General features: G+C 51.0%; 1 protein-coding gene across 3 annotated transcripts in view; it reads left to right on the forward strand.

The window, feature by feature from the left end:
• Positions 1-21901, forward strand: part of SLC13A3 (solute carrier family 13 member 3) — a 74016-nt gene that overhangs the window by 38828 nt on the left and 13287 nt on the right. The window contains exons 4-11 of one of the 3 annotated variants that reach the window (XM_042980257.1): positions 2140-2206; positions 5032-5214; positions 7897-8022; positions 10632-10730; positions 11703-11807; positions 15813-15910; positions 17344-17479; positions 20934-21046. In XM_042980257.1, coding sequence (XP_042836191.1) covers positions 2140-2206; positions 5032-5214; positions 7897-8022; positions 10632-10730; positions 11703-11807; positions 15813-15910; positions 17344-17479; positions 20934-21045 — 926 coding nt within the window. In that variant the 3' untranslated portion in view covers position 21046. Of the gene's footprint in view, positions 1-2139; positions 2207-5031; positions 5215-7896; positions 8023-10631; positions 10731-11583; positions 11808-15812; positions 16232-17343; positions 17480-20933; positions 21047-21901 lie in introns of those variants that run through there. The other 2 variants (XM_042980255.1, XM_042980256.1) reach the window with 2 other exon arrangements.

The following is a 21901-nucleotide window of genomic DNA, read 5'->3' on the forward strand; positions in this document are numbered from 1 at the left end:
CTGCCTGGTCCTTTACAGAAGAAATGTGCCAATCCCTGCTTTATGTGTTTATTTTTGTGTTTATTTATTTTTGAGAGAGAGAGAGAAACAGGGTATGAGCAGGGGAGGGGCAGAGAGAGAGAGGGAGACACAGAATCTGAAGCAGGCTCCAGGCCCCAAGCTGTCAACACAGAGCCCATTGTGGGGCTCGAACCCACGAGCCATGAGATCATGACCTGAGCTGAAAGCAAACGCTTAACTGACCCACCCAGGCGCCCCACCAATCCCTGCTTTAAATGGTGTCTTAGTCCATTCAGTCTGCTCGAACAAAAATACCGTGGATTGGGTATTTATTTCTCATAGTTCTGGAAGCTGGGAAGTCCAAGATCAAGGTGCCAGCAAATTTGTTGTCTGGTGAGAGACTATTTTTTGATTCGTAGACGGCCGTCTTCTCTGTCTACACACGTTGGAAGAGGCAAGGGAACTCTATGGGGCATCTGTTACAAGGGCACTAATCCCATTCGTGAGGATTCTGTGCTTGTTACGTAATCACCTCCTAAGGGCCCCACCTCCTAGTACCATCTCAGCGGGGGTCAGGTTTCAACATACGAGGCTGGGGGAGATGCAGACATTCAGTCTATAGCAAATGAGTCAGCTCCTTAATCCTCTTGACAACTCTAGAATTATTACTTCCATTTTATGAATTAAAGAACTGAGGTACAGCGAGACTCAGAGATTTTTCCAAACCCGGGTTTCTCAACTTCAGCACCGTGACGTTTTGGGTGGGATGATTCTTTGGGGGGGGGGGCTGACTTGTGTACAGGAGGATGTTTAGCAACGTTCCACTAGATGCCAGTAACACCCCCGCACCCCCACTCCCACTCCCAGTTACGACAGCCAAAAATGTCTCCAGACGTTGCCCAGTGTCTCTCGGAGGCCATATCGGCCCCAGTTGGGAACCACTGCTGTAAGCTTCCATAGCAAGTGATGGATCCGTGATCTGAACCCAGAACCTGTGTGTTCGGCTCTCCGTCACACCCTCAATGCCCAGGGATAGGTTCTCTTGTTCTTGGTGATGGTTTCAGCTGCAAAGAATCTTAATCCCTTCAATTGTTCTTGTCTCCAAAACACTATCGAAGGCTTCCAGGGAGACTGACCTATTAGGCAAGGGGTATCTTTAAAAGGAAGTCAGATCCTGTCCTGACTCCCCTTTGCTCAAACACTCCTCTGGCTCTGCTCACGTCTGACTCGGCGTAAACGCCGAAGTCCTTACTGTGAGCCCCAAGACCTCCGCGTGACCCGGCCCACCTCCTGCCCCCGCTCCCTCACCCCCGCTCCTTCCCTCACCTCACCTCCTGCCACCCTCTCCTTTACTTAGGCCCCTCCAGCCCCAGCCCCACTGCTCTCCCTTCTTCTCAACACACCAGACACATTCTCACCTCAGGACCTTTGCACTTGCTGCTCCTGTTGCCTAGAATCCTCTTCCTGTGACTGGCTCCTTTTTTTTTGTTGTTTTCCTCTTGGCTCCTTTTATCCTTGAGGTCTCAAATCAGCTGCCATCAGCTCATGGTGTCTTCTCAGTTGACTTGGTCACAGCCGCCCACCTGCCCCCCTCCCGACTCGGCAATCACTCTCCATCACACCACCCACTTTCTCCTACATCCCGACCTGAGATGTTCTTTCTTCATTGCTTGTCTGTCTCCCCTTCTGGAATATAACCTTCCTGGGAGCCGGGAGCCTGTTCTACATTATTCACCGTGTACTGCAAGCTCATAGCCAATAGCACATAGTAGGTGCTCAACAAATACTGAATGAATGAATGAATGAATGCATGAATGGGAGAGCAGGGTGACTGACCCATTACTTAGAGCTAGTCTTTCGTAAACATCCCATTGCCAACGGCAGCTCAGGGGAGTCCGGCGCTGAGTTACCAGTCGTCTAGAGGACTTGCAGCGTCACCCCCGTCCACAGGCCCAGGACCATCTCCGAATAGGAGTAGGTGGGACGGAAGGATGGAATCTCAGGTGCCTTTTTGAAAAGTTCAATTAACGGTATAGGAGGGGAACCCGAAGAAGCCCTTTCCGCTGACGACGCCAAGAATAGGAACACTCCTATCCACTCACCACATTCCACTAAAGACGTCCTGTTCTTCCCTCCCAGCTGCTGTGCGGAGAAACGGGCTGCACGCGGTGCCCACGGAGGTGCAGTTTCTTGCTGGCACAGAAGAGTGAGTTCCCGGTGCACTCGATAGAGGACCCAGTGCTTGATCCGAGGAGATGATGACCAAGAATTCAGTGCTGCAAGCAATCCTCCCCCAGCCCCGACTTTCTCCAAATGACCTAGTGCCCAAGTTTCTACCATTCATCCCTTTGGCTTAGGCCAAAAAAAAAAAAACCAAAAAACAAAAAACAAAAACCAGGGCAAATGTGTCCGGCAAGGGCAGGGGAGCACATTAGGTCCCTAGAGGTCTGGTGCGGTGGCGCATCTGAGAGGAGGGGCCAGCCGAGCGGGAGCACGCAGCTACGAGACGGTCAAGGAGGAGAAGCACGCAGACAGGGGTCAAGAGGCTCTAAAGGCAAAAGTATCCTAAGAGACGATCACAATCCTCACAGCTGTGTGACTAAGGAAGCCTCTCCGCCTCGATGGCGCGTTCAGTGCCCAATGTCCTTTGTATTTGGCAGCGTGCTTAAGAGCTTGGGGTCTGGGAGCCCTGCAGACCTGACTCTGGATCTGGTTCTGCGGCTCGCCGGCTGTGTGATTGGGACAAGTCAGTCAGGTTGGTTTCATCCACCAATAGGTGGTCAGAAGGTGACACTTAAGCAAACACCTGTAGGAGGTGAGGGCCATGGGGGCCCCATGGGAAGAGCGGTCTCGGCAGAGGGGCCGGCAGGTGCAAAGGTCCTGAGAGTCCAAAGCGGCCAGGAAGCCAGTATGGCTGGTGGAGTGGATGGCAGCAGTTGGGGTCCGAGAGATCACTTGCGTGGTGGTGGAGAGGCAGACCGTGAGGGACGTCCTAGGCTAATGATGTGGCCTTGACTTTGAACGAGAGGGGAGCCAATGGAGGCTTTTGGCAGAAGAGAGACATGATCTTATGTCTGATTGTCTTATTCTGTGGCCTCCGCTCCTTCCTGGCACCATATCCGGGGGCTTTGAGTCCAGCTTTGAGATATGGTTTCTGTGAGTGGCCCAGCCACTCACTAATACATGCAACCTAGGAATCTGTGTGGGCCATCTGCCCATGCAGAGCTTGTGCTGAATCTATGGGAAAAGACTCAGTCCTCATTCTTCTAGAACTCTGTGTCCACTGAATGAACACCCCATCCATTGGATGGGGGCTCCATATCCATTGGAATGGAAGTCCCCTCTCTGGGCCTTTGTTTCCCCAACTGAACAAAGAAGTGCTTGAACGAGGTGAACCCTAAAGCCCCTTCTGCTCCCCATTCTCATTGTGAGGCTGAGTCTGGTCCCCTAGGCCTGGGGACCCACAGTTCCTGCCAGGACTTTCACCCTGAGAAGTCAGGCCATGACATCAGTCTCCAGCCGCCTCTTGTCTTCCCTTCCTTTTAGACCCCAAATCATATTCCGGTTGCCTTCCAGATAAGGGGCTTCTCATTAACAATTAAGGCCAGAAGATATTTGAAGTATCTTTGATTCCTTAAAAAAAAAAAAAAAATCGATCGGTTATAGAGGGACAATTGTTAATGTCATTCATTTAGAAAAATTTTGTAATTGCACAACGAAGAAGAATACTCTTTTTTTAAATGTTTATTTATTTTGGGGAGACAGAGACAGAGTGTGAGCAGGGGAGGGGCAGAGAGACAGGGAGACACAGAATCCAAAGCAGGCTCCAGGCTCTGAGCTGTCAGCACAGAGCCTGACGTGGGGCTCAAACTCATAAGCCGTGAGATCATGACCTGAGCCGAAGTCAGATACTTAACCGACTGAGCCACCGAGGCACCCTGAAAAAGAATACTCTTAGACAAAAAGAAAGACGTACCCAGCATCTCAGTCCCAAAGACAGATTAAAACAGTTAAGGGAATACTATTCTAGACTATTTCTGGATGCCTCTCTATGTACATAAATGCATTTTTAAAATAAAAACGTTGATAATGCTGTATATACTCTTTTGTAACCTGCTGTCTCACTTAATGGAACGTAGTCAGCATCTTTTCACCTCAATAAATTTATGGCAACGCCATTATCTTTTAATTATATAATGAACAATTCTTAAATTCATTCTTTCCCAAACCTCTTAACTGCACCAGAAAAACAACCCAGAAAATAGAATAAAGGAGGGAAAAAATTCCATAATTTCACACCCAAGAAAGGCACCTTAAAAATAACTTTGTGTATACCATTCTAAATTTTTCTTAATACTCACGTATTCATCAAATATATGAATATTTTTAAAATAAATTAAGCAGTGCAGTTACGTACCCTTTTTCACTTTATATAATGGACATATTTTATCCTAATAAACATCCGTCTAGATCATGTGGGGGTTTTTTTGTTTTCGTTTTTGAGAGAAAGAGACAGCACTAGCAGGGGAGAGGGGCAGAGGGGGAGAGAGAGAATCTTGAGCGGGCTCCACAGTGACGTGGGGCTCGATCTCACGACCCTGGGATCATAACCTGAGCCGAAATCAAGAGTCGGACGCTCAACCAACTGAGCCACCCAGGTGCCCCTAGCTCATCATTTTTAATAGCTGTGTTGGTGTTCCATCCAGAAAGAGGATCGTTTTGATCTATCGAATCCCCTTTGGATGGAGATTAAGGTTGTTTGTAATGTAAACTATATTTAGTGCCGTGGTGAACTCATACCCACGCCTGAGGCACCTGCCCAATTATTTCTTTGGGATTAATTCTGAAAGTAAAACATTTGAGCCGAAGGGTTGCACATCTTTAGAGGTTTTCCATGCCTGTGCCAAGCTGCCTTCTAGAAAGACCACTTAGTTCTCCCAACCCAAGCGAAGCTTCCCCTCCCCGCCTCCCCCAGAAGGCCAGAAATTCTGAAATGTGTTCTGAATGGCTTCTCTTTGGGTTTGTTTAAAGCAAAGACTGCCCTGAGGCGGAGGCTCCCTTGGATCTTCTGGCAGACTGCAAGAAGGAGGGGGAATACCGCAGGAACATCTGGAAGGGTTTCCTTATCTCCATTCCCTACTCAGCCAGCATTGGGGGCACTGCCACCCTCACGGGCACGGCCCCCAACCTCATCCTGCTTGGCCAGCTCAAAAGGTAAAGGCAGGTGCTCCACGGGGCACGGGGGTCTCTGCTCCTCCCACCCCTCCTCCTCTCCTTCACTCAACATTCGGGGAAATATGTACCGAATGCCTTCTATGGGCCAGGCTCTGGGGACCCAGCAGTGCACAAGCCCAGAGAAGGCCCCGCGCTGGGGAACTTCCATTTTGGTGGTGGAGACAAGCAATGAAGAAAAAGGCAGCTGGATACATATGCAACGATGTGATAAGTTATGGAATCAAATAAAGCGGGAGAAGGGTGCGGAAGGGACAGGAGTGGGTGCTATTTTACAGAGGCTGGTCAGGGATGTGCTGCCTCTATAGCAAGGTGACATCTGGGACCTAGAAGTTATATGAGCACAGGAAGGAGGAACATTCCAGACAGGGATAACCGGCGTGGTCAAAGGTGAACGGCACAAAGACCAGGAGTGCAGAAGGCAGAGGGGAGGGAGTGTGGGGGGACAGAAGGTGAGTTGTTAGGACCCCAGCTTTTGCTGCCAGTGAGAGGGGGAGCCCAGTGCAAAGCTGAGAGCGAAGGAACGACATGATGTGACATCGGCTTTGAAAAACCAACCCCGGGGCGCCTGGATGGCTCAGTCAGTTGGGCGTCCGACTTTGGCTCAGGTCATGATCTCACGGCTGGTGGGTTCAAGCCCCACATCGGGCTCTGTGCTGACAGCTCAGAGCCTGGAGCCTGCTTCAGATTCTGTGTCTCCTCTCTCTTTGTGCCTCCCCTGCTCATGCTCTGTCTCTGTCTCAAAAATAAATAAAAACATTAAAAAAAATTTTTGTTTAAAAACCAACCCCACTGGAGGCGTTGGGCTGTGGCCATGGTTGTGGCCGTAAGGTCCCAGGAGAAGCTCTGCAACCAGGCCCCCGGGCCAGCAGTGGAGCGAGCCCTGCCAGGAGCTAGTCTCCCCATTGCCGGAGCTGTTCCAAGAGTGGCTGGGTGGCCGTCTGTCAGGGCGGAAGAATAAGAGAAGGATTCTCAGATGGCATATGACTTGTCAACTCCATGATCCCAAGCCCCTGGGTTTGCAGATGTAAGCAATCCCAGGTATTGCCAGATTCCGTTCCTACGATGTTCAGATTCCAGAATCTGAGAGGCAAGGATTCTAAGAGCCCTCTGCAAAGGGAGGGAACATCATACGTTCACTTAGTCCACGTGAACGCAAGTGTAAGCATTTGGCAAACACACACAACAGACGTATTTAATATTCAACATGGCCCCAAATGCGGGCCAGCTCCCTTACCCGGTACTCAGTCCAAGAATCATGGACTTCCTGAGATGATGGGGGAAAGCCGGCTGTGATGGTATTCCTGAGAGGAGGTTTGCTATCACTTCCCATCAAAGTGGTTTTCGTGGAAGATTCTGAGCACACCCGTCTTTTAACCTCCTAAGCCAATTTTCTTTCATTTGGAGAGAGACCGAGAGAGTGCGAGTGGGGGAGGGGCAGAGAGAGAGGGAGAGAGAGAACCCCAGGCAGGCTCCATGCGGTCAGCAAGGAGCCCAACACGGGGCTCGAACCCACGACACTGCGAGAGCATGACCTGAGCCGAAACCAAGAGTCAGGCGCTTAACCGACTGAGCCGCCTACGGGCCCCCGGAGCCGATTTTAAAACCTTAACTTTCCACTATATTCTCAGGTCCTGAAACCTTTTGATTTTAAAAGCTGGTGATAGAAACCAGTGATTCTCAGCCATGGGTGCATATCAGAGTCACCCTCCCGGGGTGCCTGGGTCTCTGTTGCAGAGATTCGGATTCAGGAGGGATGAGGGTAGGGCTCAGCACTTTCCCAACTGACTCAGCCCGCTGCACGACTTGGGTTGTCTTTTCATCTTTGAGCAGGCCTGGCCATGCCTTGTGGGTTTTGGTCTGTGGCTTTGTTTGTTTTGTTTTGTTTTTAAGGACTGCAAAACGGAAAGCCAACATGGTCCTGCTTGCCACGTGGGGACAAGCTGAGTTGGGCCCTTTAGTGCCCTCAGTTAGAAGGAAGTACCAGCAAAAGGGCGTATGGGCTGGGAGGACAAAGCTGGGGCGCATCCCTGGGCTGGGCAGGAAAGATGTGGGCTCTGGGGCCTTCCGGGGCAGATGCTGAGTTGCAGGGTAGGGGGGAGCAGGGCAGGTGGGGGCCGTTGCTGTCAGAGGGTTTTCAGGCTGCCTGCCCACCCTGATACGAGCAGGACTTTGTTCCAACTTGAAAAGAAATTAAGGGAAAAAATGCTGGAGGCAGAAGTAAAAATATCAAATGTGAAGGATTTGGGGTAAATTACTTGTAAATCACATGCAAATCACACACAGCGTTTGACTGCATAAGCTTGGACCTTCTGGTCTGGCGGGAGAGGATTTAAAATGAATGCCAAATCATGCGGGGTTCTGATTCTCTAGCCAGGAGCGTGGGGAGGGTGGGGGAATGGTTGCCCTGAGTGTCGCCCTTGGCCTTCGCTCCCCAAATGCATTTGATTACTTTACTCTGATTATGTAGGCACATTGCAGAACACTCGGGAAATGTAGGGGGAGAAAACTGAAATGCTTTCAATCGCACTGGTAATATTAAACGTACTGTTGTTTATTGTGTATAAACTCCCATGCTCTCGCTGAGAAATGGCTGCGTGTATATACACCCTGTGCATCCGCGAGGCTGACCTTGGCCGGCTCTCATCTCCCCTGTTTCTCCAGTTTCTTCCCACAGTGCGATGTGGTGAATTTTGGCTCCTGGTTCATTTTTGCCTTCCCTCTCATGCTGCTGTTCCTGCTGGCGGGCTGGCTGTGGATCTCCTTCCTGTATGGGGGAATGACCCTGAGGTACCCTCATGCCCACCGTGAGCTTTGAGCCTGACGGGAGTCCCCGCTTCCTTCTCGTTGGGTAGACAGCGGTCTTCTCAAGTCTAGTGTCCTCCTGTGTAAACGAAGGATCGTCACTAATCTCATGTCACCTTCTCCCAGGGTGACTGTCGCAGAGACCTCACCTCCCGGGGATATGAGGATTATGGGTAGTGTGAGCTGCCTGTTAGGCCCAGACCCTCAGTTAATGGCCCCCATCGTCGGCAGTTACGGTTGGCGTCCTCCTTTAAGTACTCCCATTTTAGGGGGCCCTGGTACAAGAGCTGATTTGGGGTGGCACGGGGCATTAACTAATATCGACTCATATAGTGCGAAAAAGAGTCCCTTTATCAACTCCCATAGAGGGAAGCAAGCGTCTCTTGGGTGATGAGGACACCGTCCTGCCTATCTAACATTTCCGAACCAGCTTTTTAAACAAAGAACGAGTGTCAGTTCCAGAGACGTAAGCCAGCAATGGTATCTGGCAGAATGTAATGATTGCCCTGCTTTTGTTTTTTGTTATCTTTTCCTAACAAGCGATTCTTGTTTTCCATTGATGGGAGCGATATAAAATGTTCTGTTTACATACATAATTAAAGACTGCACTGATGAATCTATTTGGAGGAAGGTATTAAGCAAATATGAGCCAAAGGCTCTGATCATGGCGTTCCTTGACCCAGACGCCATCCGGAACTCCCCCCTAACAGAGACTCGGGGTTCAAAGCCTGCATTAGCCCTGAGAAGCAAGTCCTGACCTCGGACTCAGATGCACCAGAGTTGAAGTCACACTTCCATGTGACCTTGAGCAATTTTGTAAACCTCCCCGAGCTTTTCATTTCTTCACTTGTGTATTAAGGCTAAAAATTAGCTACAGCAAAAGTACAGGCTGGATGAGGGAGGGTGTGTAGACTGCCCAGGACTGAGCCTCAACTAGAGCCCTTTTTTCCAGTCGACTTGTTTTCATCTAACAGACATCTGCGGGATGCAGCCACAAGAGGCCATGATGGAGGAAATGCAGTGTTCAGCGACAGGTGTTTCTGGGTAACAGAGAAGTTTCAGGCCAATGACGTGACAACATCTTCACTCGGCAACTATCTGCTGAGTACCCACTATGTGCCTGCTAGGGTTGTAGGTGTTGAGCGTGGGGCAGTGGGCAGGGCAGAGACCCTCCCTGCCCTCGGGGGGCTTGCACTCAAGGTGGGGAAGACAGACAGGGAGCAGCCAAAGGCAGCAGGAATGCCAGTCATAAGTGCCGTGAAGGAAAAGACAATGACATATGAAGGTGCACCCTGGAGGGCTCTCACCTAACGGGGAGGTCAGGAGAGCCTTCTTGGGGAAGGGACTTTTTTTTTTAATGTCTATTTCTTTTTAAGAGAGAGAGAGCATGAGAGGGGGAGGGCAGAGAGAGAGAGAGAGAGAGAGAGAGAGAGAATCCGAAGCAGGCTCCAGGCTCTGGGCAGTCAGCACAGAGCCCAACGCGGGGCTCAAACTCGTGAACCGCGAGATCATGACCTGAGCCGAAGTTGGACGCTCAATGGACTGAGCCACCCAGGTGCCCCAAGAAAATTTTTATGTAAATGAATTTCTCAATCCTTCTCATGTGGCTCCTGAATTTTCAATTACTGTTAGAAAGATTTCCCCATTATAGGAGTTGTAAAAAAACAAACAAATAAACAAAAAACTCATGTTTTCATTTAGTTTTTTTTTTTTTTTTACACTGAACTCTTTGATCTGTTTGGGTTTATTCTTAGGGTGCGATGTGAGGTTTGGGTCCAATTTCATTTTTTGTTCCAGATGGCCGCCCAGGTGTCCAACGCTGTTCATTCATTGGCACACGAAAGTTTTTAAAATTTGATAAAGTCTGATCTGTCTTTGGTTGCTTGAGCTTTTGGTGTTATCTCTAAGAAATAGTTGAAGTTGAAATCGAAGGCCAGAAAAATTTCCCCCTGTGTTTTCTTCTAAGAATTGTATACACCTAGCTTTTATATTTAGGTCTGATCCCTTTTGAGTTATTTTTTTTTTTAATATGATATGAGATAGGGGTCCACGTTTATTCTTTTTCCTGTGGCTATCCACTTGTCCTGGCATCATTTGTGAAAAGACTACTCTTTCCCCACTGAATGGTCATGGTACCCTTGCCAAAAGCCAGTTAAGCTTGGAAGTACGGGTTTATTTCCACACTTCCAGTTCTATCCCGTTGATCCGTATGTCCAGCACCACTGACTGAATAGTTCATCGTTTCTACACCAGTCTGAGAGACCAGCTTTGTCGGAGACGCAAATCCCCAATCTATTTCTGGGCCTTTCTGTTTGTTCCATTGGTGTATTCATGTGACTGTTTGACCCCCTACAAAATCAGAAGCCTGGGAGTCCTCTGATCACATTCGCTTTTTTAGAAGACCATCCAGGCTATCGGTGGGAGGGACAGATTTTGGAAAGGCTTCCCCAGGGGTAGGAAGGCCACTCCCAGCGGCAGCCGGTTCTGTCTCCGGAACAGAGAGAACGAGGCTTGGCCGGGGCGTGGTGGGGTCGTTGACAAGTTAGTCGTACCTTTGCAGTGGCCGTTCCTAACCTCCCTGCTCTCTGTTCCAGGGGCTGGAGGAGGAAGAAGAAATCCGAGATCAAGACGGATGCAGAAGATAGGGCTCGAGCAGTGATTCGGGAAGAATTCCAGAACCTGGGGCCCATCAAGTGCGTGGTGTGGGGGTTCCTGGCGTGGGGAGAGAGCCTAGCGTAGACTTCACTTTCAGAAGAGTTACCTCCTGGCCTGACCATTGGATCCCTAGGGGCTGAGTCCCGGGAGGGAGGGAGGTCTCAGGACGATGGCCTGGGAGCCTAGAGGTGGAGGGTAGGAGGGTGGTTTACAGAGTCAGCCTCTTGCCCTGGTGCTGTGCAAACACTCTGAGGACCAGGAAGCCCCTCGGCGTGTAGTTGGGGTGGGGATCGGCTGCCCTGTCCTGGCTAAAGCACCCTTTCCCTTCCGGCACGCGGGGTACCCCCTGCCTCGGGCAGCTGCCGGGACCTTTTTCAATGCATGTTTCCCATGTGGTGAAAACGCCTAGGAGTCAGGGGGCCTGCACCCAAGACTGGCTCTGCCGCCTACTTCCTGTGTAGCCTTGGGCAAGGCACTAACCCGCTCTGGGCCCTGCTCCCCAGTCTGTGAGATGAGCACCTTGGGTAGATGTTTGCTCGGACGTTGGGGGATTGTCTGTGTCTGCCCCTGTCCATGTCTGTCTGCCCCCTCTGTGCATGCAGTTATCTAACTTCCTCTGCGTGTGTGACTGCTCCCGTCTCACTACCTCTTGGCTGTTTCCTTCTTTTCGGTTTTTCTGCCTCTCCTTTGCTCTTTCTTTCTCTCTGTTGAGTCTCCTCCTCCCCCAAAACCTTGGGAAATTCCCAGAGGGAATGATATAAATAGCTTGGGGGGACGTGGTGTTTGATGCTCAGGAAGGATCCTGGGGGAGTGTGGAAGCCCCTGGACGGGAATCCCTTGCACCCCAGGATACCCTTCCCCTCACTCTGGGGAGTGAATTACCTCTTGCAGCTTCTCGGAGGCAGGGCCTGGGCCCATCACAGCCAGCGGGCATCTGCCCAAGGCCTTCCCAACGCTGTGGTCCGCCCAAAGCCCACCATCACCGTGGCGCCTGCCTGTCTGTGCCACAGGTTTGCCGAGCAGGCCGTGTTCACCCTCTTCTGCATGTTCGCCATCCTCCTCTTCTCCCGGGATCCGAAGTTCATCCCTGGCTGGGCCAGCTTCTTCACCCCTGGGTGAGACTCGGGGGACCCGGGGGTGGAGCCCAATAGGGAAGATTCTGGGATGGGCCACCTGGGGGGGCGGGGGGGGGGGCGGTGGCTGGGTGTGTAACTTTGTCCCGTGTAACTATAAACAGCTCCGTCCTTTACTCTCAAAAAATTCAGGTTCAGATGATAAAACGTTTGGGGTTCTCACGTGTTAGGAGCTTCTGCCTTTGGAATCAGACAAAACTGGGCTCAAGCTTTGTAAGCTTGGCCACTCACAAATTGCGTACCCCTGAGATCATCATCCGCTCATGCATTCTACATCTTTAACTGGCTAAACATCAAAAGATAAATGATATTTGTGACAAAGAAAATTACATGAAATTCAAAGCTGATTGTCTGCAAATAGAGTTTCATTGGGACACACAGCCACACCTATTCATTTATGGATGGTCCGCAGCTGCTTTCATGGTGGTCCGTTGGAGAAGAACATTCTGTAGGAGGCTGCAGGTGGCTTCTCAACGATTCTAGTTTGGACTTGGGTTAGGCTTGTCATGAAGGCGGATATGTCTTTCAGATACTGCAACAGGCAGTTGGAACCGTAAGCCTAGAAGCTCGGAGGAGGTGTTGGTTTGCAGATATAAATCTGGGAGTCATCACATCAATTTGGAATTGAAGTCCAGTTAAGGAATTGATGGGGCCAGCTAGGGAAAGAGTAAAGGGAGAGTGCAGAAGATTCTGAGGACCCCCAACATTTAGGAGCTGGGTGGAGGAGAGAAAGGGGAGAAGCAGTCGGGGAGGTAAGGTGGAAAGCCTGGGGCAATGAAGCAGCAAAGGCCAAGAGAGGAGAGCGTTTTAATAAAGAGTGAGCGGGCGACCACGTCAGATTCTGGTACGTCAGAACACGAGTAGATAGGAAATACGTCCTCTGGACTCGGTGAGAGCTCATGATTTCCCATCAGCACCATCCAGTAGAAATAGAACGTGAGCCACGGATGTAATTTTCCAGTTTTAGTAGCCACGTTTAAAAAGTCAGAAGAAACAATGAAATCAATTCTAGTCATATCGTTCACTTCACCCACTGTATTATTTCAACATGCGATCTACATAAGAAATTATTGAGATCTTTTACCTTTTTTTGCACTAACTCCTCAAAGTCTGGTGTGTATTTTCATTGCAGCCCATCTAAGTTTGCTCTTGCCAGATTTCAAGTGTCCACTAACTGCCGGCTACCATTTGGATAGAGCAGCTCTACTCACCTAACTCTTGGGGCCTCGGACTCCCCCCCTGGTTAAATGGGTGATATAAAGTCCTCATCTTTGTGGGTTGTTATAAGGAAGAAACGATGTCACTTCATCGAGCCAAGAGGAGAGGCTCTTACTTCCACTGTCTTCTTTTCCCAGGATGTAGATGCTTTGTTCTTTTTCTCAGATGAAAGACGGGTGTTGTAAACATGGCAACAAAGCAGAAAATGAAAATCACCTAGAAACTCAGTCTCCAATTCTGACACACATCTTTCCTGACTGAGACATGCCTGTCTGGGAACTGTTCTCCATCTCAATCCCATGGGTAGTTACAGGACTGTATACATTAGCCAAAACTCAAAAGTATATTACCCTTCAGATGGGCACGTTTGATTGCATGTTCATTATACTTCAATAAAGCTAATTGCAGAGATATATGCAAACCAGCTAAAAAGAAACCTATCTAAACAGAAGATTTGTTAACAGAAATGTGAGTACAGGAGACATATAAGTTGTGATCTGCTTTTTTTCTTTTTTGTTTAATCGTAAAAGTTATGCATAATCATAACAAATTCAAACAATGCTGAATTGAAGAACCAAAAGTTATTCTTCATTTAACCTCTGTAAATGAAGAGATTTTCACAATTAAAACTTCGTGTCTGACGACGTATCTGATATACACACACGCTCGCCCATAATAGTAGGTACACACAGACATATACGTATGCATATTACAAAAACTGGGAGAGTACAGTACTATAATCCTGGACAACCTGCTCTTTCTGACCTACTTCATTCTTTTAAAAAAATTTTTTTATGTTTATTCATTTTTGAGAGACAGAGCACTAGCAGGGGTGGGGCGGAGAGGGAGGGGGACACAGAATCTGAAGCGGGCTCCAGGCTCCGAGCTGTCAGCCCAGAGCCCGACGCGGGACTTGAACCCACCAACCGCGAGATCATGTCCTGAGCCGAAGTCGGCTGCTCAACCGACTGAGCCACCCAGGGCGCCCCTATTTTATAAGTTTTCAAAATGTTTATTTATTATTTTTGAGAGACAGAGCATGAGCAGGAGAGGGGCAGAGAGAGAGGGAGACACAGAATCTGAAGCAGGCTCCAGGTTCTGAGCTGTCAGCACAGAGCCCGACGTGGGGCTCGAACCCACAAACCACGAGATCATGACCTGAGTCGAAGTCGGACGCCCAACCGACTGAGCCACCCGGGTGCCCCTACTTCATTCTTTTTAAATGCTCCATAGTAGTCTATAGAAGGAGAGCATCTTAATTTATTTAATCAATTCCTTTTGGATTGTGTCTAATATTGCAAATAAAAAGGTTTTATTTGCAAGATACCTTCATTGTACTTCTATGTCAATGCTTAACGATTGATATTATCTTATATCTTTAAAAAAACAGATGCAGGGGCGCCTGGGCGGCTCAGTCGGTTGAGCGACCGACTTCGGCTTAGGTCATGATCTCGCGGTTCGTGAGTTCGAGCCCCGCGTCGGGCTCTGTGCTGATGGCTCAGAGCCTGGAGCCCGCTTCCGATTCTGTGTCTCCCTCTCTCTCTGCCCCTCCCCTGTTCACGCTCTGTCTCTGTCTCAAGAATAAATAAACATTAAAAAAAATTAAAAACAAACAGATGCAGGGCATTTCATTATAGATAAACTATTATATATACATTGTTGTACACAATTTAGTTACACGTGTCTGTACTAAAACTCTTCCTTTTTTTTTTTTTTTACTCTTATCCATCATGAACATCCCTGTTCATAGTCTGTGTATGACAGTCAAGTTTCCCTGAGGGTAAATTCCTAGAAGTACAATGACTGGATCAAGGGGTATTTACATGTATTGAAACACGTTGCCAGCTGCCCTCCAGAAGGTTAAACCAATTTATTTTATACCATCGGTATATGCTTTCCAACGTCCGCATTAGATACTATCCTCACCCTTTCAGGTTTGGCCTGTTAGCAGACAAATGATACTCCAGCAGCATTTTGGTTGATATTTCTCTAACGCAGCGATAATGGCCATCTTTTCCAGTTTCTTGGTCACTTGAATACTCTCCTTCCCAAATGTGTGGACTGAAAGGGCTTTTGTTGACGTGTGGCTCTGTGCCTCATTGAGTTTGGAGCCAGACGCATCTGGGTTCAGTGCCCGTCTCCCGCATGGACCATGGCCTGGCCTCGAGCAAGCTGCTTCTGCTCTGTGAGCCTCAGGTGCCTCGTCTGAGATAGAAACTGTGTGGCCCCGAGAGACTTCTGTGAGCCTGATGTCTCCGCAAGAGGCGATGTGGATCCTTGAAAGGTGGTATTAGATTTCGAGGGGCTGTGAGGCTGCCCCCATCTGGTTTCTGCTGGCGCGACCGGGCCACGTCTCCGTGCCGTGAGCTGCCCCTCCCAGGAGGAGCGCGAGCAGAAGCGGAAGAAATACCTAACAGAGTCTCAGAGAAGCCTTGGTTGTGTGATCCCCGGGAACTCCGCAGATCCCGTATTCGGTGGCGCTCAGATTCTGCCCTCTGTGGTCAGGTCTCTCTTCCTGGGAGGGTCAACATTTGTTTGTCTCAGCAGCATCTAAGTACCCCGGGGGGCCGTGCATAGAAGGCTTTTGCATCACGGACAGTTGCATCCATGCTGAGTGCAGGCAGGACGCTGTCCAGTGGCCCGGAACGAGGCCCCCCTCGCAGAGAGCTCCTAACTCCCTCCCGCAAATCCTCGTTTGCAAATCTGCCAAACTTTTTGGCCTGCTGCGATGCCCCCGGGGTCACACGCTTTGGGGCCTTGTCATTGTAGGTTTCTTTCCGATGCTGTCACTGGAGTGGCCATTGTCACCGTCTTGTTCTTCTTCCCGTCCCAAAGGCCCTCTCTCAAGTGGTGGTTTGACTTTAAAGGTAAGGGGTCAGGGCTGGGGTCTCAGTGGGCTCAGTGACGACTGTGGCCTGAAGCATGGTCATCAGTGGCCCGGGGGCAGGGCCCGCGCCTGGGACCCAAGCCCCATGGCACTAACCTGCTTCTTCCCTTCTCTCTGTCTGAGCCATTACCTTGTCTGGGGCACTTCGGGCCGCCACAGGTGACAGGCGGGGACAAGAGTCAGCAAGGAGAGCCGGCCCGATCCAGCTGGCCGGCTGCTTTGTACAGCCCACGAGCTAAGAATAGCTTTGACATTTTTTTAATGGTTGAAAACAATCCAAAGAAAAATATTTCATGACACAGGAGCATTACACGAAATTCAAATTTCAGTGTCCATAAATAAAGTCTATTTCTTCAATAAGAAATTTGTGGACATTTATTCTCCTTAGAATTATATATAGAATAGCCTTGATTTTGCCTCTTGGCTCACAAAACCCACCATATTCACTTTCTGACCCTTTTGTAGAAAAACTGTGCCGCCCGTGGGCCCGAGGCCGGAGCTGTGACTCAGTTGCCCAAGGGGCTGGACGTGAGGCTCTCAAGCCAGGTTTCGATGGCTAGGAAGTGGTAGAGACGGGCGCACTTCTGCCTAACGGCATTCCGGGTTACGTTCAAGGGATGCTGAGTCCCCCAGACTGGCCTTCAGGTGGCCAGTCTGTGACCCCGCTGGGATGGTTCCCAGCAGGTTAGCCCCTGTGACAGAGGGATGGGGCCAGTGGAACGAGCTCGGCACCAGGAGTCGGGAAATAGGGTCGTCATCTATTTTATTTTATTTTTTTAATTTTTAATGTTTATTTATTTTTGACAGAGAGAGAGAGACAGAGAGAGAGAGAGAGAGAGAGAGAGACAAAGTGCAAGCAGGGGAGGGGCAGAGAGAGAGGGACACAGAATCCGAAGCAGGCTCCAGGCTCCGAGCTGTCAGCACAGAGCCCAACGCGGGGCTTGAACCCACGAGCTGTCAGATCATGACCTGAGCTGAAGCCGGACATTTAACCGACTGAGCCACCCAGGCGCCCCGTAATCTGTTTTCTATCGTTGAGACAAAAACTAGAGTAGTAGGTGGGTTAAGCTCCAGTTTCAGGGGAGGGGGTCTGAGTGCGGGGCATAAGGTAAGGATCAGTAGGGAGCCGATTTCACAGGGCCCTAGAAGCGGCTGTAGCAACAGAGCGAACACTGGGTCCAAGGAGCCCCGGGCAGGGGGCTTTCGGACCCTGCACACGGGCAGGATTCGTCTCTGCTCTCCGTCTTGCTTCCGACCGGCTTTCCCCATCATCCACACTGGGTACCACGTGCTGACCTCTCCATATTTCTCCAGCTTCTAAGCTTTGACCTCCTTATAGCCTCTGCTTCTTTACAGCTCCTGCTTTTTGTCTTCTGTAACTTGGGTTCCCCTACGGTGTCTTCTCTCTTGTAGTGCCCGCCTTCGCCGGACATCCACAACCGCAGCTTCCTGCCTCCTCCCTCCCGGCCCGCTCACGTCCCCTCTGCTTGCGGCCTGTAGCTCTCACCGTAGCACCCACTGTCTGTCCGCTTCCCGTGGACCTCCGAGAGTGAGACTCTGCCTGGTGTGGCTCGTTCTTACGCAGGCAGCTCTCCCGCGGGGCCACTCCTAGCCTCCTGGATAGCTGGCCTGTGGACCGGTTGCCCTTGATCGGGTCCCATCCGTGCCTCTGTCACCTGTGGGGGGTGGGGGGAGGCTGAAAAAGGCCAGGCTTCCTCTCAGCCGGGGCTGTCAGGAGGGCACTGTGACATAGATGTCTGGTATCCCAGCTCTGCTGCTGATGTGCTGGGTGACCCTGAGTAAGTTCCTAGGATGTCTGGGCCTTGTTTTGCTTTCTTTTTTTTTAAATTTTTAAAAAATGTTCATGTATTTTTGAGAGAGAGAGAGAGAGAGAGAGAGACAGAGTGCAAGTGAGGGAGGGGCAGAGAGAGAGGGAGACACAGAATCCAAAGCAGGCTCTGGGCTCTGAGCTGGCAGCACAGAGCCGGACGAGGGGCTCGAACTCACAAGCTGTGAGACCATGACCTGAGCCATAGTTGGACGCTAACCGACGGAGCCCTCCAGGCACCCCTGGGCCTTCCTTTTCCACTTAGAGAATGAACATGTCCCTTAGGCACTTTTCACCTCTGCCTTTAGTAGTTTTCTGGAACAGGGGTTGCAAACCAAATGCCCACAGGGAGGTAACAGTTTTGGATGCAGCAGGCGGGGGGTGGGGGGCGGGGCAGGAAAATGGGTTCCGTGAAACCGGGCCCTCCCTGTCCAGCTTTCCTTTTGCATTTTTGAAACAGAGACCAATGTCTATATCGTGAGGAAAACGGCAGCTGAGGATGATCTTGAGTGGCGAGATCCTTCACATCAGGGCACTGTGGGGTCTGTAGAAATCTGGCAAGCCAGTACCCTTGAAATAAAGAGGCAGCTGTGACTCAGTTTCCACCGAGTGTCACCACGCAGGAAAGCTGAACTGGTTTCGCCACATTTGCTGACTTGTCAAGGGAAGCACAAAACTTTATGCAATCGCCCTGATTTTAAGCGTCAGCAACTGATTTCAGTGGAAAACCACAGCGTGGACCCACAACAGTAGCGTTAAAACGCGTCTGCGAGTTGGGTCTGGTCCACGGGGGCACAGCATGCCCCCTCTGTGGAGGGTTCTTCGGGCTGGAGTGTCTGGGGCTGCCTGGCGGGTGGGGAGAGGGGACTCCATGAGCTCTCCTGTCCTTGGGCTACCGGTGGGCCCCGGGCAGACTTGGCTGAAATGGTACATTCCAGCACTTAGGACTTACACGCAGCCCGACAGAGTGGCCAGTTTCCATGGACAGCAAGTGACTTGATCAAGGTCACATGGCTAGCGACACAGAAACAGGAGGTGGAACCCAGGGCACCCAGGCCAACCCAGATTTTCTGATCATGCCTGCTGTCTTCCATTCTTCCCCGGCTCGGAGTTGCCCTTGTATTTCTGTCCCTTTATGGTCACTCGACAAGTACAGATGCGGTGCCTGCTATGTGCTGGGTGCTGTGCTTGCGGATGACAATGAGGACGATGGCAATGGTGACTTCCATTTCCTCTCTGTCCGCCAAGCTCTTCTTCCAGATATCGCGTGACTCACTCCCGTCACTCTACTCAGACTCTGTCCAAATGTCACCTCCCCAGAGAAGTCTTCCCTGACTACAGTGTCCAGAAGAACATCCCCTCCCCCTTGTCACTCTTCACCCCTTTACCCTACTTTCTTGCCTTCATAACACATTACATTTCCTGACATTGTGAATTTATTGGTTTCTTACCTGCCTCCCTTCCTGGAATATAAGTTCTCCAAGGCGGGTGGGGGGGGGGTGATTTTTTTTTTTTTTCTGTTTTGGCCACTTCCGAATCCCCAGTGTCTAGAAGAGTGCTTGACACCCGATAGGTCCTCAATTTATATGTGTTAAATGAATAACCAAGGACTTGTTCTGGGCCACACCCTTTGCACACGTGGACCCATTTCCTCTCCCCAGTGGGTCTCTGAAGTGACGTCACTAGCTCAAATCGCACAGCCGGACAGCCCAACGGACGGCAGAGCTAGGATTCAAATCTAGTTCAGATTCAGGGCCTGCTCCAGATAGCAGGCTAACACGGGGCGGGGAGTGTGAGATTCACATAGTTGGAGGCTCTGTGCTTTTAAGAAACAGCAACAGGGCGCGATTGGGTGGGAAACTAAGGAAGCCGATCATGGCGATCATGGCGAAGGTTGAGTGCAGCAGGTGGCCTCTTTAGCACTTACCATGTAACTCATTGAATCTGCATGATGTTAAACCCTCCGTCAGGGCCTTTGCTTTTTCAGACCTTGCCTGCCTCTTTAATGAAATTATACTTTATCGCCTGAAGGCAGAGGACTGAGCCACCCAAGATCTCCGGCTTTCGCTTCCGGTAATCACAGTGTACAATTTGGAAAAAGCTGAAAAGGAGGAACAAAATGTCCACGGCTGGGTGACCCAGGAATTGTCCTGGGAAGTCGGGAACGGCCGTGCACGGGCCAGACCTGACCTCCTGCCTCCCTGGTGGCCGCCTCAGGGACAGTTTCGTTTCCAGAGTGTTCACTCTGCACCAGGCATCGGGCTAAGCCAGGCACCTAACATCAGCTGACGAGCGTTTTGGAGTGCACGCAGTGACACGGGGATTTGGCCGTGAACCAACCAGGACCCTCTCTGTCCACCAGCAGCTCTGCCATTAACCTCGTCAGTGTCCACGAGGGCCCCCCCCAGGGACTCTCTCTGTGCCACGTGTCAGCTGAGGAAACGGGGGCTCAGACAGGCGAGATCACGTTCAAGGGCGTGCGGTGAGCCAACGTTGGAGCGTCTGTCTCCAGGCCTGTGCTCCCAGCACAGGGGTGGCAAACCTCGGCCCACGGGCCAAATGCACCCCTGCCCTTTCTAAGTAGAATTTCCTGGGGACACCGCAGTGCCTTGTCTGCGTCTGTGTACATGCTACAGTAGTGGCCTGTTTGCAACAGAAGCTCGCAAACCTGAAGCAGCCGCTCCCCAACCCTTATAAAAGTTTGCCGATCCCCCCCCCCGTTCTAACCAGTGCACGCAGACACTGCCGCTTTTGTAGAAAGAAAAATCATCCCATAACTCCACGGCCCGAGGATACCCTTAGTTTCTTCCTTCCACTTTTTTCTCGCCCGCACCCATTCAGTTACAAAAAAGAGCCTTTTCTCTTGTAAATGAGGAGAAAGCAGCACTCCTCCAGAAGGGGTTTGGGGAAATTGAAAGGATGTCCTGCATGTATGTGGGGTGCCCGGTTCCAGGAGGTTCTCACGCCATGGGAGCCATGACAATGATTTTCCTTCTGAATAGAGCAGATGCCCCTCATAATGCTGGGGGGGGGGGGATGTTTTTTCCCTAAAGCTCAAATCAGATGCTGGAGCCAGACTGTGGCTCCCTGGGGACCCCCCAGCGGTGCCCCCACAAAGATGGGGCCGCAGGGGGTGGTGACCCTTCTTCAGCCTGAGTGTCCTCTCTCCACCCAGCTTCCAACGCGGAGACAGAGCCCTTGCTGACGTGGAAGAAGGTCCAGGACACGGTGCCCTGGAACATCATCCTTCTCCTGGGAGGGGGCTTCGCCATGGCCAAAGGCTGTGAGGTAAGAGCGGCAGGCGGGCTGCGGGCCTGGGGAGGTGGGCGCAGGTCGTAGCCCCAGCTGCAGGCTCCGACTCAGAGCGCCCGGGGGCTGCGCGGGCGCTGCGGCCACCGGGTCCCTCGTTTACCGGACGGGGACAACCAGGGGCTCCTAGCTCACGGCGCCGCACTGAGGGCTGGGAGCTGTGCGGGAAAAGAGGGACAAGGTCTGATCCGGCTTCTCAAGGAGCTCACGATGAGCACACTGCTACTCGCGACTTCGGCTACTACCCAGACTCGAGGGGTTCCGCCAGCAGAGGAATAACGTCGTCTTGGGCTCGCCCTGGGCCAGGCCCTGCTCCACGTGCTTTACACACCCGAACGCGTCTAAACGTCCCAACAAGCCTCTGAGGTAGATGCCCCTGTTATCCCCGTTCGAGAGATTCAGACACCGAGGCACAGAGAAGGAAAGTAACTTGCCTAAGGTCACACAGCGATGCGCTCAGGATTAGAATCCGGGTCGTTTGGTGCCACAGCCTACGCTCTTAACCACCGTGGTAGAAATGTCAGATATCATTAATATTAATTAGGGTTATTACGAATGTTGCTCTGGAGGGTTCTGGGAGCTGGGGCTGCAGCGGGGTGAGTGGAGCATAGAATTTCAGGAAGGGTCGCCTCAGTGTTGTCTCATCAAACGCTCACGCTGACCCTAGGGGGCGGGTAACATGTGTATTCCCATTTTACAGGTAGGGAAACTGAGGCACGGAAAAATTAAGCAGCTTTCTTAAGGTCATACAGTTGCATTCGGCTCAAGAGTGAGGGTTCCAACTCCAGGCAGGCTGCTTTCAGAGTCCTGCCTCCTCATGGCTCCTTTTGAAGA

This window comes from Panthera tigris, chromosome A3 (genome assembly GCF_018350195.1).
Source record: "Panthera tigris isolate Pti1 chromosome A3, P.tigris_Pti1_mat1.1, whole genome shotgun sequence".
In the NCBI taxonomy this organism is placed as follows: domain Eukaryota; kingdom Metazoa; phylum Chordata; class Mammalia; order Carnivora; family Felidae; genus Panthera; species Panthera tigris.